Source organism: Malaya genurostris, chromosome 1, assembly GCF_030247185.1.
Source record: "Malaya genurostris strain Urasoe2022 chromosome 1, Malgen_1.1, whole genome shotgun sequence".
In the NCBI taxonomy this organism is placed as follows: domain Eukaryota; kingdom Metazoa; phylum Arthropoda; class Insecta; order Diptera; family Culicidae; genus Malaya; species Malaya genurostris.
In genome coordinates, this window is record NC_080570.1 from 118,940,340 (window position 1) to 118,957,155 (window position 16,816).

The following is a 16,816-nucleotide window of genomic DNA, read 5'->3' on the forward strand; positions in this document are numbered from 1 at the left end:
TGTCTCGGACTGGTTTAACACTTGCTCTTCTCGCACCGTATAATATTGTGGTCTCGGCAAGGATTTGTAATCGAGTTTCACGTAGGTTTCGTCATCCATGATTATGCAGTTCAAATTTCCAGCAAGAATAGTATTGTACAGCTTTCGAACCCTCGGCCTGATTGATGCTTCTTGTATCGGACTACGTTTTGGTTCTATAGCACGAAGAACATTTGACTTCGAAGTTCCTACTTTTTTGGCCACATCCCGGACTGAAACCTCCTTCTTTTTCTCGAACGCCTTCAGTATACGTTTATCCATCTGAGGGTTAGCAGCACCTTTTTTTCGACCTGTTTTCTGTTTATCGTCAAAGGTGTTTTCCTCACCGAACTTCCGGTGGAACTCTCAACGGGTGAGCACGTTGCATCGTATTAGCCCGGAGAAAATTCGAGTACTTCGCAAGAAAGAAAGGATTTTCATTCGTACTTTGACGATTCGAAGCAGCCACACAGCGGGATTTTCGCTTGTAGTCCAGTGAAAAGAAAGTCCATTGGACTATAAACGATAATTAACTGGCAATATAGCGTTAGTTGCTGTGCCATCAAATCGGTGTCATCTCAAGTGAGGTGACGCCAACCAGAAAAGAAGAACAACAAGACTTTTCTTGAGATTCTATGAACGGATATATAATTTTGTTCATCAATACACTGTTTCTGGTAATAATTCATATATTTTGGAGCAGAAAAATGTACATGTCATCGCTTTAATTTTTGAGTTATATACAAACATTCAACATATCTATAAATTCATCGATTTTTTAAGGCTTTCGTTTTGATAGTGCAGGAATGGTAGTTGGACAAAAAGTGTAGCTGCTATCACTAGCAATCGAATGATGTGTAAAAATATATAGGTCATGGCTTTGAATTTCGAGATATTTACGATCACTGTAAAAAGTCTCACCTTTTCTGAGGTCATCTTTCTACAGTTTTCATTATAACTTTGGGGAGACAACCCTATTTTGCAGTTTTTTCAGTGCATTTTAGTAGTACCTTTCCAACGGTGAACAAATTTCGGAAATCGGTTTTCTAACAACAAAATTATGACTCGGTAAAGTTGAAGTGTTCAATATTTTCTATGCGACGTTGATGCCAAAGGAAAGAAAATAGAAAAGCAGATAGGGCATATTGAGCGCGTGAAAAAAAACCTGGAACGGGAAAAATCAAATTTTCATTGGTTTTCCTTCACCAATCGTCTCCAATAAAGCTTTTGAATCAATCTACGAACTTCACAAAATTCGAGGGTGTAAAATTTATTGAGATTCGATGAAAAATAGCTGAGCTATGACAACTAGAAGTTACCGATCCAACTTTTTTTTCAGGCTTGGTATTTGGAGTGTTAAGATATGACAAAAGCTTACATTTTTCTCCAATTTATCCATCAGTTCCCCTAGCTGGGTTTTGAACTTGGAACCAACGGAAATGAAGGCCAGTTTGCCCTTTGTGGCGGTCACTTTTCCACTGACGAAAAGCCTCTTCAGTAGGGGATTCTCCGATTCCTGAACCAATCCCTCCAGTGAGGCATGCAGTGCATCGTTATTCTTTTCAATGAACTGATTCTGTGTGCGAAGGTAAAAGTCAAAAAAAGTGTGCGGAATCAAATCCCGTACATACCGTATTATAACAAACAGCACCGGCAAAATGATGCACCAGAAAACCTTCGTCATCCCGTATTCCACGATGGGCTTTCAGCCTGGAAGCTCGAGGCAACGACAGCCGGAAATGACCTTGCCATGCACTGTGCACCTCGTTAGTGAAGTGAGAAAACGATGGTTTCGGAAGTTTCGACTCCTCATCCAGTAGATTGAAAATACCGCTCGATTTGGATTCGATCAGTTCTGGAAGGAAGCAATAATCGCGATGAAAGTCTTTGAAACGTAAAAAGGGAACCTACCAATAATATCCTGATTGTCGGTAAACTTAATCTCCGGTACGTTGAGACCTTCCCGCTTGTAGAGATCCTGCTCGGCTGCCAGAATGTTGTCATTGAAGAATTTCTGCAGTTTCTCATTGCAATAGTTGATGCAAAACTGTTCAAATGAGTTTACCGTGAAGTACTCTAAAAAACAATCAAACAAATCAAAAATCTTTCAACATTTCGATTCAGAAAAATCTTACCAAAACCGGCAATATCCAACACTCCAATGTAGTAACTGGATGCCTGGAACGGAATGTTCTGATTGATCAGCTGCACAATGTAATCGAACAGTCGCGAGTACAGTGCCTTTGCCAACGCATCTCGGGCGTTGTTCGCTTCGTACACCTTCAGGGGGACCATGATGACGGTTCCCTTGATACCACCGCCCTTACTTTGCATCACTCTGGACACCAGAGCTTGTCTCAATTCGGACGGATCCAATCCGATCAGACTGCCAGTGATAACTAGCGCTTTTTCCGATCCGTGCGTCACCCGACAGCCTCCCTTGGCATCTTCTGGATTTTCCTCGAAACAGATATTACCCAAATGAAGGACCGCTGCCACCAAACCATAAATCTGGAATTTTTGAACATCGGAAAGCCCCAACCTGGCCAGTGCTTGATCCAAATCTTGAAAATCATTGTAGTCATCCAGTATGGGATCCTTCAGTGATCCCCTGCTCAAATGATCCTTCGATTTTTGCGAGTTTGGAATCTTCCGGTCCGTTTGCGACGTCGAAAAATACTGCGTACAACCCGCCAGGTACCGGTAGTCATCCGGTTTCCCTATCAACAATTTATCCCGCAGTTGCTGTGGTGCTCCCGCACACAGCAAATAGAAAACATGATAGTTCCGTTCTTCCGCACTCTGCGTACAGATCCTGCTTTTCTCCAGCAGATAGTGAGAAATGTATCCTCCCACAACCTGACACTTGCTGTCGTAGTGCACCTCGATGAACTTCCCGAACCGTGAGCTGTTGTTGTTACGGGTCGTTTTGGCATTGCCGAATGCTTCCAGAATTGGATTCGCGTCCAGGATTTTCTGCTCGATCGGTCCGGCCGTCGCAGCCGCATCGCACAGGTACCTCAGCAGGTACTTGGTACTTTCGGTTTTACCGGCACCGGACTCACCGGATACGATGATCGACTGGGATACCTTCAGGACGCGCATATCCCGGATCGCCTTGTCGGCAATGGCGTACACGTGCGGGGGCAGTTCTCCCAGGGATTTGCCATTGTATCGCTTGATGGTTGCCTTCGAGTACAGGTCCCGGATTTCTTTGTACGGATTGACCGCGATTAGTATATTTGCTACGTATGTCTGTTTTGATGTGGATGGAGGGAGGATGAAAAAAAAATAGAAGCGTGTTAGACGGGGCGGCACTCTCTACAGGTTAACAAGTATGAAAAATACTTACGTAAATTTTGTCTTTGTAGTAGCGGTTCTTGATATTGTCTAGCAGAGTAGCCTCATTTAGGAACATTAATTCGCCTGTGGGTGGAGAGCAATGGGAGAAAAATTATTAGTAATTTGAATTGAAAACGATCCGGCTATCAAATTGCATTTCAGAAAAAAAGGCAGGTTGGGAATGTCAGAGATATGATTGGTTGACTTCCTGACACTTCCAAATATTGATAATTGTTTTAAAAGTTGACTGATTTAATGCATTGTGCAAGCTTTCACTTCTTCGCTTTCAGAACTTTAATTCACATTAATCATAGCCTAACACACAAAGGAAGGAGATGCAAAACAGTAAAACTGCGTCATTAAACGTTTACAGTCAACAAGGCGGGGCTAACGAGAGCAAAAAAAAATAAAATGCCCGACCACAAAACTGCAATTTTTCCGTTCGGGATTCGATTTTTGGTTTTAATTTTCAAAAAATCAAAAACAAAAATTTCCCATAAGTTGATAGAAAATTGTCTAGTTAGAAATTATATAGAATTATTCCCGAATTTGGTAGAGGAAAGAGAGGACGGTGCGCGCCTAAGCTAATTTTTTCATGAGTAAAAACTTTGATCGGCTTTTTCTCGAAACCACGTTTTTTTCTACAGGGTGTCACACTCGCATTTCATAACTATTATACTTATCAACATGAACCAAGCGGATTTTTATCTCTGTCGGAGATGTCTCTCTACGGTTCATACTATAACCAAAAATATTCATTGTTATTTAGAAAAGTTATGAATAATTAAAATTGCAAAAAAGACTCGATAATTTAAAAACTGTCGTTATTTTTTCTGCTGAAAATGTTCATTTTTGTACCGTTGTTCATCACACGTACTTTTATCTGTAGAAAGTTTTATTTTGAACTTTCCTTTACGTTTTGTCTTCGACTCAACAGTGAAGAGAATTTATTTTGAAATGTTTTTTTTTATAAATGGAATTTGAAAAAAAAAACAACATGCATCATAGTTTCCAAACCTGAAGCGACGAGGCCGTATTTCTTGTTCAATCCAAAGAGGTTTAAAGCCAAAAATTTTGGGCCATGCTAATTGAATCTCAATAATTTACGACTAAAACGATATTGAGCTTAAATCTATCTCGTTTCAACGAATTTACGTAGCGTTAGAAAGAGTCGGCGAAGAACTCCATTCTGTTTTCGAAACAATCAGAACAAGATTTTTTTTTTCAATTTTAACTACTGAGGAATTTGACTTTGACGAACGTAGTGAAGGAACATCGTTCGTCACACTTCAATTTAAAAAAGTAATAACAATTATTTCCCATAATTGCCCAGTAAAGAACATCAGTCAACTAACGATACACATTTAAAACCAAAACAAACAAAAACTATTTGGAGTAGGTAATGTTACAGACATAGCCGCGAAATTGACGTAGGACTGCATTGGAGATGTGTATAGATATTAACTGATTTGATTACGTTTGATCATTTAAGATTTTGTAGTGCTGAAAAGAACCTTTCGGTTTCGGAAGATTTCGTTTGTAGTCTAGGAATTAGAACGGCAGTTTAAGACAGTTTTCTAAATAAATTCTTCACGTCACTTTTGAAGTTCTGAAAAGGACCGCTAGTGGTTTTGGAGTCCTGGAAAGGTCACCAGTCAAAGTCATTTGACTAAGTTTGAGCCTTGATCTATAAGAAATCATTACTCATTGCTCATATATTTCAATATTTTATACAAATTTCAGTGAAGGAAGCTATCAAAATGCTGTACCGGATTTATTTTCGGCTTTCAGAAGGGCCAAATTGTGGCCAATGCTAACCAAATTATTCTAGATTTGCAGTAAACTGATAATGTTTACCTTCGATTTGCAACAAAGTAATCTTAATATTTCTATAGATAATAAAGATAACATCTAGCGCCATTAGAACGGCTGACTTTGTATAATGTTCCCCATCATTACCTTTTTCTACAATGCAAACGACCAGCAGCTGCATGACGCAATTGCTCGAACTGCTCACAATACTGATTAAGAGTTAAGAGATTTTTTGTGCGTGATTTCCTTTGTAGCATTTTTACAAATGGGCTACAAAAATAGCAATATATAACATTTTAATGTCCATTATATAATTTCGGATTTGCATATTTCAATGAAAGAAACTATCAAAATGCAGTAAGGGATTCATTTCCATTTCCATTTCATTTCAGAATGACCAATTTGTGGAATTCTCTACGACATTGATCACTGTTCGGAACATTTCTCTCGAACGTGATGCAGCCAAATGCTAGCTTTATTTGCGCTCGTTTGGTGCGAATTTTGCTCAGCGAAAAGTGCAAAAAGCTAAACAAATTTTTCTAGATTTGTACTAAACTGATGATTTTCACCTCCGATTTGCAAAGAAGTCATCTTAATAATTTTTTGGATAATATTTAGGACCATTAGAACGGCTGATTTTGTATAATTTTGCCATCGTTATCTTTTTCTCTGAAGCAAACGACCAGCAACTGGATGACGCAATCGCTCGAACTGCTCACAATGCCGATTGATTTAAAACTAACCCAATTTTGGTTGATAGCTTTCTTTTTACGTGATCTCCTTTGTAGCTTTTTCACAAAGCTACAAAAATAGCAACATATAGAATTTTGATGTCGAATATTTCATTTCGGATTTGCATATTTCATTGAAAGAAACTATCAAAATGCAGTACGGGATTCATTTCCGGCATTCAGAAGGACCAATTTGTGAAATTCTCTACGATATTAAACACTGTTCAGAAGATTTTTCTCGAACGCGATGCTGTCAAATGCTAGCTTTATAGGCGCTCGTTTGTTTACCTTTCGATTTCAAAAGAAGAACGGGTGTAGTTCTTAAGATAACATTTAGAGCCCTTAGAAGGGTTGATTTTGCAGAATGTTCCCCATCGTTGTCCACTTTTCCTTTTCTTTTTCTCCAATGCAAACGACCAGCAGATGGATGACGCAATCGTTCTTGTTTGAAGTGAAACTCACACTGCGAACGTCCAACAGGTGATATGCTCACAGAAGCCCACTTTAGGATCGATTTTATTTCGGCCCACTCTTTAAAAACATTCACCAAATGTTGTAATATCTTTGAAAAACTCTTCCGCAATAGGTAATTTAATGTGATTAGCTTCAAATTAATGCAACGTGGGTCACTTAACATCGATTAAATTCATAAAGTTTGTTAGGTGGCCAAAATATATGAAGTGGCCAAAAAATCTCTGTTACCCTAGTTGTTGTTTTTCTTGCGTTTAGACTTGAGGAACGGAGCCTCATATTCGCAGTTGAATAATGCCGGGTGTAGTTCCACTGTCTTGACGTAGATGGCGGTATGTGCACTCGATGTATCTCTGTCCATGGATTTTCATAGACTGGAGCTGGCAAATGTGCAACAAGGGCTTTTGAAAGATTCGGTTGATTTTGATGTTTCGTGTTTGGACCTATTTTTTCACTATTTTAACAATGTTTACGTAACAAACATGGTATTAACAACAATCTCACACCTTTTTCCATTCGTTTCGTGAAAGAATTAAAGAACATTCTCTAATTGGGAATTAGGAAATCTAATCTGGAGTAATTTCGTTACACTTTCGTGCTGTGAAATTTTGAAAATGCACCCAATCATAGTAAAGAAGGACGTAGTCCTACGTCAAAACATCTAATTCGATTTCAAAGATGGTGCCAAATTTACAATTCAAATAAGCAAATACTATTTTCTCTGTGAAACAACGAAATAATCCATTCCACTCCCAAGAGTTCGCTTTCACAGGACGACAGAAACAAAGTACAGTATAGTAATGCAGACAATAGGACGGTGTAAAAATGAGCAAACCTAATGAATGAAAGCTACCGGCCCTAGCGCCAGCCCGAAAAACTACAACTACTGTTAACCACCTGGTAGTGCAAGATTCGACCTTTGATACGAGATCTTGACGCTTTCACTCTTAGAAAAAAAAGAAAATTACACATGACGTAAATTCAAGCAAGCCGTATTTCCTTGGAAGATAACAGAATATTACATCCATTAACATGTAAATCTAGGTTTTGTGTTTATTTCGCTGTAAATTTAAATGTAAATTATTATTTACATGCATTCAGATGTAAATTTAAGTAAATTGTGACTCTCCTTTTGCATTTATTGAGATGCAAATTTAAATTGATTTTTCGTTGTGTGTTGCTTAAAGAGTAATAACGTGGAAGAAACTTCCATTCAAAAATAAATTCGCAAGAATTTTTGCCGAGTTATCCTCAAAGGTGTACATTTGTTACGCATGCGCTCAAACGAGGCTATACCTTCTTATGTGACATTCGGTTAGGACACAAGCAGTCCGTATAAAACGCTTGTCACCTACCACAATCAACTGGTCACATGTTAATATTACCAACAATCTGATTACTACGGCAAGCGTTGTCAAAAACCGGACAAGAAATCCTCTACCTTCAAGTTCAACGATACTCCTTCTACTGTGGCTCCAAGTAACCGAAGTACTTCTTCTACACTATCCCTAAGCAGCCTCAGCACTTCTGAAATAGCCATCAGCAACAATTAAACACTCTCATCAACGAAACCATCAACTGTAACCAATGTAGAAGCAAGTACCCAGCACAGTTGTAACGATGTTTCCGCCAAAAACAAAGACACCGAACCAATGGACGGTGGCGTGAATAACGAACCATTGCTTCCCCTTCATTTTCTGGATGGCCATGAGAACGCCTCTCGCCTTTTTTATCTGTATATGATAAACGTCGAAAGTCGAAAAGCCTGCTTTAATCCACGTAGTGGTGTAATAATGTCTTTCTCATCTAACTAATGTTTTCATAAATATCAATAAGGGATTCTTAAAAAAACTCTTCTTTAAATCTTCAATAAGAAAAAAGTTTTTTCAACTATACACTAGCACAACCTTTCGAGCTAACTTCTTCGTTTTTTTGCCAAGTCACTCTAAAGGACGGTTTAAATCAGTTGTTCTGGAACCGGAAGTCGGATATGAACAAAAGTCAATGGCAGTCTATGAGACCGTAAAACTTTTCATTTGAGTATAATTTGTGATAATCGGTAACGCCGTTTCTGAGAATTTGGAGTAATTTACGGTTTGGAGACAAGGGAACGAAGATCCAATATACCCTAAACGAATGTATTCATCCACTATCCAGACTTGTCAAACTTGAAGATTTATAAGTATTTGGTTCGATTTTTCAGTGTAATATAAAGAAATACGCTCTTGAAATTGAAATTTGTATGCTTATCACCCTGTAATTCCGGAACCATAAGTCGTATCCGGAAGAAACTCGATAGGGCTCTATGGGATTGAATGACCTTTCCTAGGCTTGTGAAATTTTGTGGGACGGTCTCTGAGAAAATCAAGTGCCCTTTTTTTTTATTTTCAAGCACATTTTATCCGGAATCGGAGGTCAAATGCGGATGAAATTCAATAGCAGGCTATGGGACTGCAGCGCCTTTCATTTGAATCTAAGTTGACGGAAATTGATAAAGCAATCTCTGAGAAAATCGAATTCGTCTGTTTTAGAAAAGTTGCACATATTACCCTGTTACTCTCGAGCCGGAAGATCGATCCGGATAAAATTCAACAGTAGACTATAAAAGCAAGAGAGCTTCCATTTGATTCAAAGTTTGAGAAAATCGGTCCGCCATTTCTGAGAATCCCAAGTGCAGTAAAATTCGGAAACTCTTCATCAAGCCAGGATTTTGCTTCAAGTGTATTTTTTCTATTCAACCATCGTTTTCAATTGAACTTACAACGTTCAAATTAATATTGTGGCATTATCAAATTACCGAGCAAATTTTCTGAGCTATTGCGCGATGAGTAAAAAATAGTTTTTTTCTTTCTTTGAGAGAAGGAAATGGTTTCTAAACAACTTTTGTATGTTTCCACAAAAGTTTATAGTATGGTTTAATTTGTTAGACTTTCATTTTGCAAAGGAGTAAATTTTTGTTTAATTTCCATTTGAGAACTCATAACTATAGATATCATAACAGTATCACGAGAACGTATATATAGTCGTCGTCGAACATTCTTCAAACGAATGAGCAACTGAAAATTGTCGTCGATAACAGGAGAACTGAATTCAGTTGGGCGAATCATTTTAACACTCCCTTCATTATTGTCCAAAATTCCTCGATCGTTCAAAGCTTGGCACAGCGACAAAATACCATAGTGGCGTTATTTTTCCCGTACTATTTCTTCGTCACTATTGAATAGTGACAAGATGTCAAATCGATAAAAAATGTGTTGGTTTTGATAATTCTGCTTTGAAGCTAACAAAAGGCATTTTCGGAGGCACTCTTCGAAGTCGATTTCACTGTTAATAATGCCGACTGAACTAAATGGGTGGTTAGTTTTACCGCACGTACAGATTGCTTGCCAAAAGATTTTTTTTTTGAATAAAAATCTATCTTCTGATCTTTAAACTTAGACTCTAAATTATTGAGTAAGGTGAAAATTGTCGTCGATACCAGGAGAACTGAATTTAGTTGGGCGAATCATTTTGACTCTCCCTTAATTAATTGTCTAAAATTCTTCGATCGTTCAGAGCTCTGGACAGTGACAAAATACCACAGTGACATTATATTCCTCGTACTATTTCTTCGTCACTATTGAATAGTGACAAGATGCCAAACTACAAAAAATGTGTTGTTTTGATAATTCTGCTATAAAACTGGCAAAAGACATTTTCGGAGGCACTCTTCGAAGACGATTTCACTGTTAATATTCTCAAATGATATAAATGGATGGCTGAATTTCCCGCACGTACAGATTGTTTGCAAAATGAGATATTTTTTTTGAATAAAAATCTATTTTCTGTTCTTCAAACTTAGACTCCAAATTTACTCAGTCCTATTACTATTTCGAGACGCTGTTTTCAAAACTTCAATGTAAATCCAAATACGCTTTAATCAGATTCCTACCATATTGATGTATATATCTTTACTCGGGTACTGTGATCACGGGTTGCTTTCTTTATCGCACGCATGAACCACTGACTAACAGTTCTTGAATACATACAAGAGATTATCGCATACACACGTATAAAAAGATAGAATTCTAATGATTGTCAAGCATTGTCATTGAATGAATATATGCAGCAGTGCGTTACGGCGGTTGCACTCAACTTGCAACCAAATTCCATTGCATTGTTCCGCTGCTTATCTGATCCCGCTTTCGTCTGAGAGGAACAGTATCAGCTGTTCTTTGCCACCTTGATTTACGTCACATAATTTACGACTACCAAACACACACTCTGCAAGCCTGACAAGTGTACCATTCTAATCAATCTCAGATTTTTTTTTCGCGACTCTTTGATGCGGTGACACATGTCGGTGTCCAATTGAACATCTCCGGGGGCGGCAAACGGCAACGACGATGTTGATTTTATATTGTTTTACGAACGTTAGTTGAGACATTTACGTTCGTGTAATCTCGCGCAATGTTGAGCAACATAGTTTGGAGTACTGGCATGGGCAGGGTGCATGCGCCAGTTGCCATGCAAAACTCGGAAAACAATGCCCGCCTGCATGATGTATTACTTCACACATCAATTAGTAGTACAAGCGTCTATTACACCACACACACCCGCACAGCACACCGTTGGGGAAGGCAGTAACTCGGCATAAACAATTACCTTTTAAAACGAACATTTACTTCCGAACGAGATCTACCTGGGAGCATTTACCACCCACCCCGTTTAACGAGCACATTCATCATACTTACAGTTATCATCGTGATCGGACACGGCCTCACAGGACGCGAAGATATCCTCCAGGATGCAGTTCCGCCGGGGTTGTTTGCTGTCCAGTGGTTGCACCTCGTACTCGTCGGCACCGATCTCCGTGATCCGACCTTGGATGTAGCCCTGGTGGGAATCCCGAGCCCACACCAGCTGGGAGTCCCACATGGTGTCGTCGGGTGTGACCTCGTTCGCGTACTATATGGTGACGACTGGCTGGGTCGCTGCCCGGACACTAGCCACGATTCGGCCGTTTCTCGCTACTCGCAACTCGCGATTCGCGATGATGATGATGGTGGTGATGGTGGAGGGTGAGACCTGTCAGTAATCTACGGGTGGAAGAGAGAGAAAATGCTCATTTTAGATAAGATTAGTGTTATCTGCGTTGGTACTCTGAAATAAGCTGGGGAAGTCAGGAAATTTCACTAATTCTTGGTTACACCACCGCCACAAAAAGAAGCATCCCTTGCCCAAATTAGTCATCCGTTTTGACTGTGCCATCGACTAACTACTGGAAGTGTTGATTGGAAGACATATCAATCCAAAGAGGTGTAACCTGATAGCGAGCGCGAAAATAGTCCGCCCTAGCAAAACTAAGTGCGACAGCATTTGATGGATTTGACCTTGCCTTCCTTCGTGTGTTCGAGCGTCCGTGATTCTAAATCGCGATTGCAGTTCCGTAAATGTGTCATCGCCGCTGAGAGAGAGCGAGACAGACTACTGATGAGAACTGCGCGAATTCTGTAAATGTAATTGGCTGGAAACGTGGAAACTCGACCAGAAGATTAGAACAAATTGCGGTGGCGTTCAATGAAACTTTGCTTTACTGAATAGAAAATTAATGCTACCGCACCCGGGTAGAAGTGATTAGCAAACAAGTTTTATTATTAAAACCAAACGTCTCAATGGTAGAATTTAACAAACATCAAACATCATAACAAATTCTGAATGAGAAAACAGCAAGAAAATATAAAATTCCTTCATTTTAATATCAAAGCAGGAACAAAATATTTATAGAGGACTAATTATTCAGTTATTTGATATTCCAGCTGTCAGAATAGAATAATATTTATTTTATTTTATAAGTATTTATCGTATCTGATTCTGATGCAGTTTATTAAATTGTATTTTATTTAAAGATAGAACTACTGGATCAATTGAACTTAATTAAATTGGAGTTACTCATCAATAACGAAATAAGATAAAACAACTAGTTTTGATACTAAACAGATATTATACAATTGTTGGGATCCTTCGATGAAATATCGAAAAATTATCAAGTATCGCTATGACAGCTCAGCAGCATCAAGACAAGAGATGATGGTAAAATTTGTTATTATTTTGATTTTTGTTTGTTATTTCCGCGAGCGAATCATTTTGCCGAGAGTCGTTTCGTCGAAAGTCGTATCGCCGATAGGGTCATTTTTTACAAAAGGGTAATTTTGAATACATAACATAATTTATTAGAAAACTGCAAATTCTGGTTATTCATCAAATATATCTATTTGTTTTTAAATCTTCTGGATAATTGATAACCGATGCCAAGATGGCTCGGCGCCACAAAGCCGGCGAGGCAACGCCAGCTGAGTTGGCCGCCGACCCGCCGTCGGAATGTGTTTACTTGTCTTTTTTATCAATTCCAATCACGATATTAAGACTAATGAAGAATTCCGCGAAATGCTTCTTTCGGCGAAATGACATTCGGCGAAATGACCCTGATCCGTTATTTAACAGTTCGGCTGAAAAGTTCGTATCGTTTAATAGAAACACACATTTTTTTGCCAAAATTCGTTTTTATTATTCAACATAATTGCCATCAGAGGCGATACAGCGATTATAGCGATCTTCCAACTTTTCGATGCCATTTTTGTAGTACGATTTGTCCTTTGCCTCAAAATAGGCCTCAGTTTCAGCGATTACCTCTTTATTGCTTCTGAGAACAGGAAAAAGTCACTGGGGGGCAAATCTGGAGAATACGGTGGATGAGGGAGCAATTCGAAGCCCAATTCGTTCAATTTCAGCATGGTTTTCATCGACTTGTGACACGGTGCATTGTTTTGATGAAACAAAACTTTTTTCTTCTTCAAATGAGGCCGTTTTTTTTTTTAATTTCGTCCTTCAAACGCTGTAATAACGCTATATAATAGTTACTGTTGATGGTTTTTCCCTTTTCAAGGTAGTCGATGAAAATTATACCATGCGAATCCCAAAATACAGACGCCATAACCTTACCGGCCGATTGTTGAGTCTTTCCACGCTTTGGGTTCGGTTCATTGCGTGCAGTCCACTCAGCTGTCTGTCGATTGGACTCCGGAGTGAAGTGATGGAGCCATGTTTCGTCCATTGTTATATATCGACGAAAATAATCGGTTTTATTTCTATATAACAGCTCCAAACACTGCTCAGATAATATGTCCAACACGTTCCTTTGATATCTTTAGGGTGTCAGCTATCTCGATCAACTTCACTTTACGGTCATTGAAAATCATTTTGTGATTTTTTTCACGTTTTCATCGGTAACAGCCTCTTTTGGACGTCCACTGCGTTCATCGTCTTCGGTGCTCATATGACCAGTACGAAATTTTGCAAACCACTTACGAATTGTTGCTTCGCCCGGTGCAGAGTCTGGATAACACTCATCAAGCCATTTTTTGGTATCGGCGGCACTTTTTTTCATCAAAAAGTAGTGTTTCATCAACACACGAAATTCCTTTTTTTCCAGTTTTTTCACAATAACAAAAGTAACTTCACTCAAAATGCAATATCTCACAAACTAATAATCAGACAGCTGTCAAATTTATACACGTATCTTTTGAAGGTTGGTACTAACTGAAAATGGTATGGATTTAATTCTAGTGGCGCCCTCTCATAGAAACGATACGACCTTTTCAGCCGATCTGTTACATCTACCCGGGCAGTCGTGTTGGTTTGTGCCTCTCGGTTTTTACACGGTTTTCCAATATTATGCGGTTTTTTACTCGTATTTCTAAAGTTACGGCTTTTTCAGGTGGATCTCCAAAGTTACGTGTTTTTTTTTTCTACGTGTATTCCCGAAATTACGCCGATTTTTCACATGAATTTCCGAAGTTGCGCGTTTTTACGCAATGTTTTAAGCGGATTTTTGAAAGTGCGCGTATTTCGCGGATTTACGAAACTTCGAGGTTTTTACGCGTATTTCTGAAGTTACGCGTTATCTTTTTAGACATTAATTTTTTAACTTATGCGGTCTTTTTTCACGCGGATTTCTGAAGTTATACCGTTTTTTCACAGATTTCCAAAGTTACACCGTTTTTTTACGCGGATTTTTCTTTTTCTCTTTCTGATATGTAAAAGTTTCTTTAAAAAATAATCATTTTTTAAGAATGGTATGGTTTTGTTGAAAGAGAAATTGCAAAATCAATTTTACAATAACCTCAGTTTTTTAAATGTTTCTTTCGGCAATTCGTTTTAATGATTAAATGAAATCAAATTTTTAATATTTGAACAAGAAAACAAATTTTTCTGTAAACTTTTTTCAAATTTTGAACTAGTTGATAATGTTCAAGTCCGTTTATGGGACCCAAGATAGTTGACTTTATTTATTAACAAGCATCAAAGTCGTCGCCTTCGTGTGTCATCTGCCTAGCGGTTCTAGTTGAACTGTTATGGAGTAGTAGAAGTTAAGTTTAAACTTTAAGGGTTTTCAACAGAATTTGGATCCCTCGATACAGATTTACAAATTTTTCTCCTGAAAAATATAGATTTGGCAACGCTGCACGCTACACGAAATTGAACAAAGCACGATTCGTTCGCAAAGGCGGTGATGTTTTCTTCTTCCGTACCAGCATGTACCGATTTTTCATCGTCGTTTAGTATGACGGTTTAAAATTTTGAACACTCATCGCCATATAATTTCGGAACCGAGAATCGAATCTGGATGAAATTGAATGACAATGAGAGCTTTAATTTGAATCCAGATTTATGAAAATCGATTCAACCGTTGCTGAGAAATCGAAGTCAGTTCCGTTATCCGAGCTTCCCTTAACTATTATCAGTGCTTTCGAAACCGGAAACCGGGGACTTATAGTGCCAATGTAGATTGATATAACGACTAACTAACAAGATCTGCAAACTAGATGAATTTACCAGTAAGTTTTATAGAAATTTGCACCTCGTTTCGCCGTCACTTGTGAAAAAATACTCATGAAATTGAGCATTTTTTACTTATCGCGCTGTAATACCGCAACCGGAAGTCAAATCTGGATCAAGTTTTCGGGGACTGTTAAAGGAATAAGCAGACTTATAAAATCCGACTTATAAAAAAACATAGTACGTCTTATTAGTATGACTAACTGTATAAATAATCTTTCCATTCTTATTATTAGTGTTTTATGTAGGAGCGTCTATAGGAGAAATATTCAGATGTGTGCCATATCTACTATTTCCAAAGGATATAAATGGATGGTTGTTAAGGTAGAAGGTTAAAATGCGACTGGCAAAAAATATGACATTGGATGCAACCCGGGTAGAAGTGATTGGCAAACTTTAATATTGAAACCAAATAACTCTATGGAAAAGTTTAACATTGTTTTGCTTGGAAGAAATATTTAAAATATCACAAATAATAACTAAATCTGCAAAAGAGAATATCAACAATATAGCAAATTCGGTCATTGTGATATCAAACCATGAGTAAAATATTTCTAGGAGATCAATTTTTCAGAGAGTTTTTTTTTAACATTCAGAATACAATAATATTATAAACATTCAACAATTTCATCATTAACAAAATGAGATGCAATAACTAATTTTGTTGTTAAACAGTTATTATACTATTTCTTGATTCCTTTGATAAAGTATCAAATAAATATTCATTATTGCAATGACAATGACAGCTTAGAAATAACAAATCCTGATATGATTGAAAAATTTGCTATTACTTTGGTCGTTGTTTGTTATTTACGCCTGAAAGCCTTTATGTAATGTTTGAATCCATTTGATGACACGATCACATTGAAGAGGGGCTAGTTGATGAAACTGTGACCTCGGAACACGATTTGCTCTGTATACGAAATGAGACATCGGATTTCGATTGAGTTAACATATTTTTACTCTCAGCAACCGGCTACTCAGAATTTACCACGCAAAACCCCAAACTTTAAAAATTCCTTTCAAGTAGCTGTACCAAAGCCATCGCAAACGTCCCAGCTTCATAACCGAACAGCCTTTCCAGATCGTTCATATTTTATACCCTGTATGACCCGAAACTGCAGTCCAATCGATGATCCCGCTTTCCAGTACAGTCGGTCAATGCAGTCGTTTGGTAACCCGTTGATTTGTTGTTGGTATGTGCCAGGTTAATAGGCCAGTAAAATTGATTTTTTCCATGACTTCCTCTTTGTCCGGCTTTCCGGTCTACCGTTGTCGGTCTTGTGCAATCGACCGGCGTTCGTTCGTTTGCTCACGGACCAAAGCAGCGCCGAACCGACGGGGTGAAGCTAACTGCATAGCTTAGATTATCAGGAAATGCCAGCTGAAACCCGTTTCTGTTGGCAGTTTTCTAGACTAGCTTCCGTGGAAAATGAAAGCAATGCAATTACTGTGCGGAGTTGTCCGTAGGGTGGCTACCGTTCGAAACCTTGTTGGACTTTGAAATTTTACGTCGTTTATTTACATTTTAGAATAAATTTTTAAGTGAATGAAAAAATATATTT

The 16,816-nt window shown here is 38.3% G+C and overlaps 1 protein-coding gene across 6 annotated transcripts in view; it reads right to left on the bottom strand.

Moving 5' to 3' along the window:
• LOC131425593 (myosin heavy chain 95F) overlaps positions 1–16,816 on the bottom strand; it is a 96,301-nt gene that overhangs the window by 15,124 nt on the left and 64,361 nt on the right. For all 6 annotated transcript variants that reach the window (XM_058587605.1, XM_058587608.1, XM_058587603.1 and 3 more), the window contains 6 exons: positions 11,108–11,452; positions 3,371–3,444; positions 2,154–3,273; positions 1,930–2,094; positions 1,650–1,873; positions 1,397–1,594 (listed from right to left, as the gene is read on the bottom strand). In XM_058587605.1, the coding sequence (XP_058443588.1) occupies positions 1,397–1,594; positions 1,650–1,873; positions 1,930–2,094; positions 2,154–3,273; positions 3,371–3,444; positions 11,108–11,291 (1,965 nt within the window). In that variant the 5' untranslated portion in view covers positions 11,292–11,452. The remainder of the gene's footprint in view (positions 1–1,396; positions 1,595–1,649; positions 1,874–1,929; positions 2,095–2,153; positions 3,274–3,370; positions 3,445–11,107; positions 11,453–16,816) is intronic.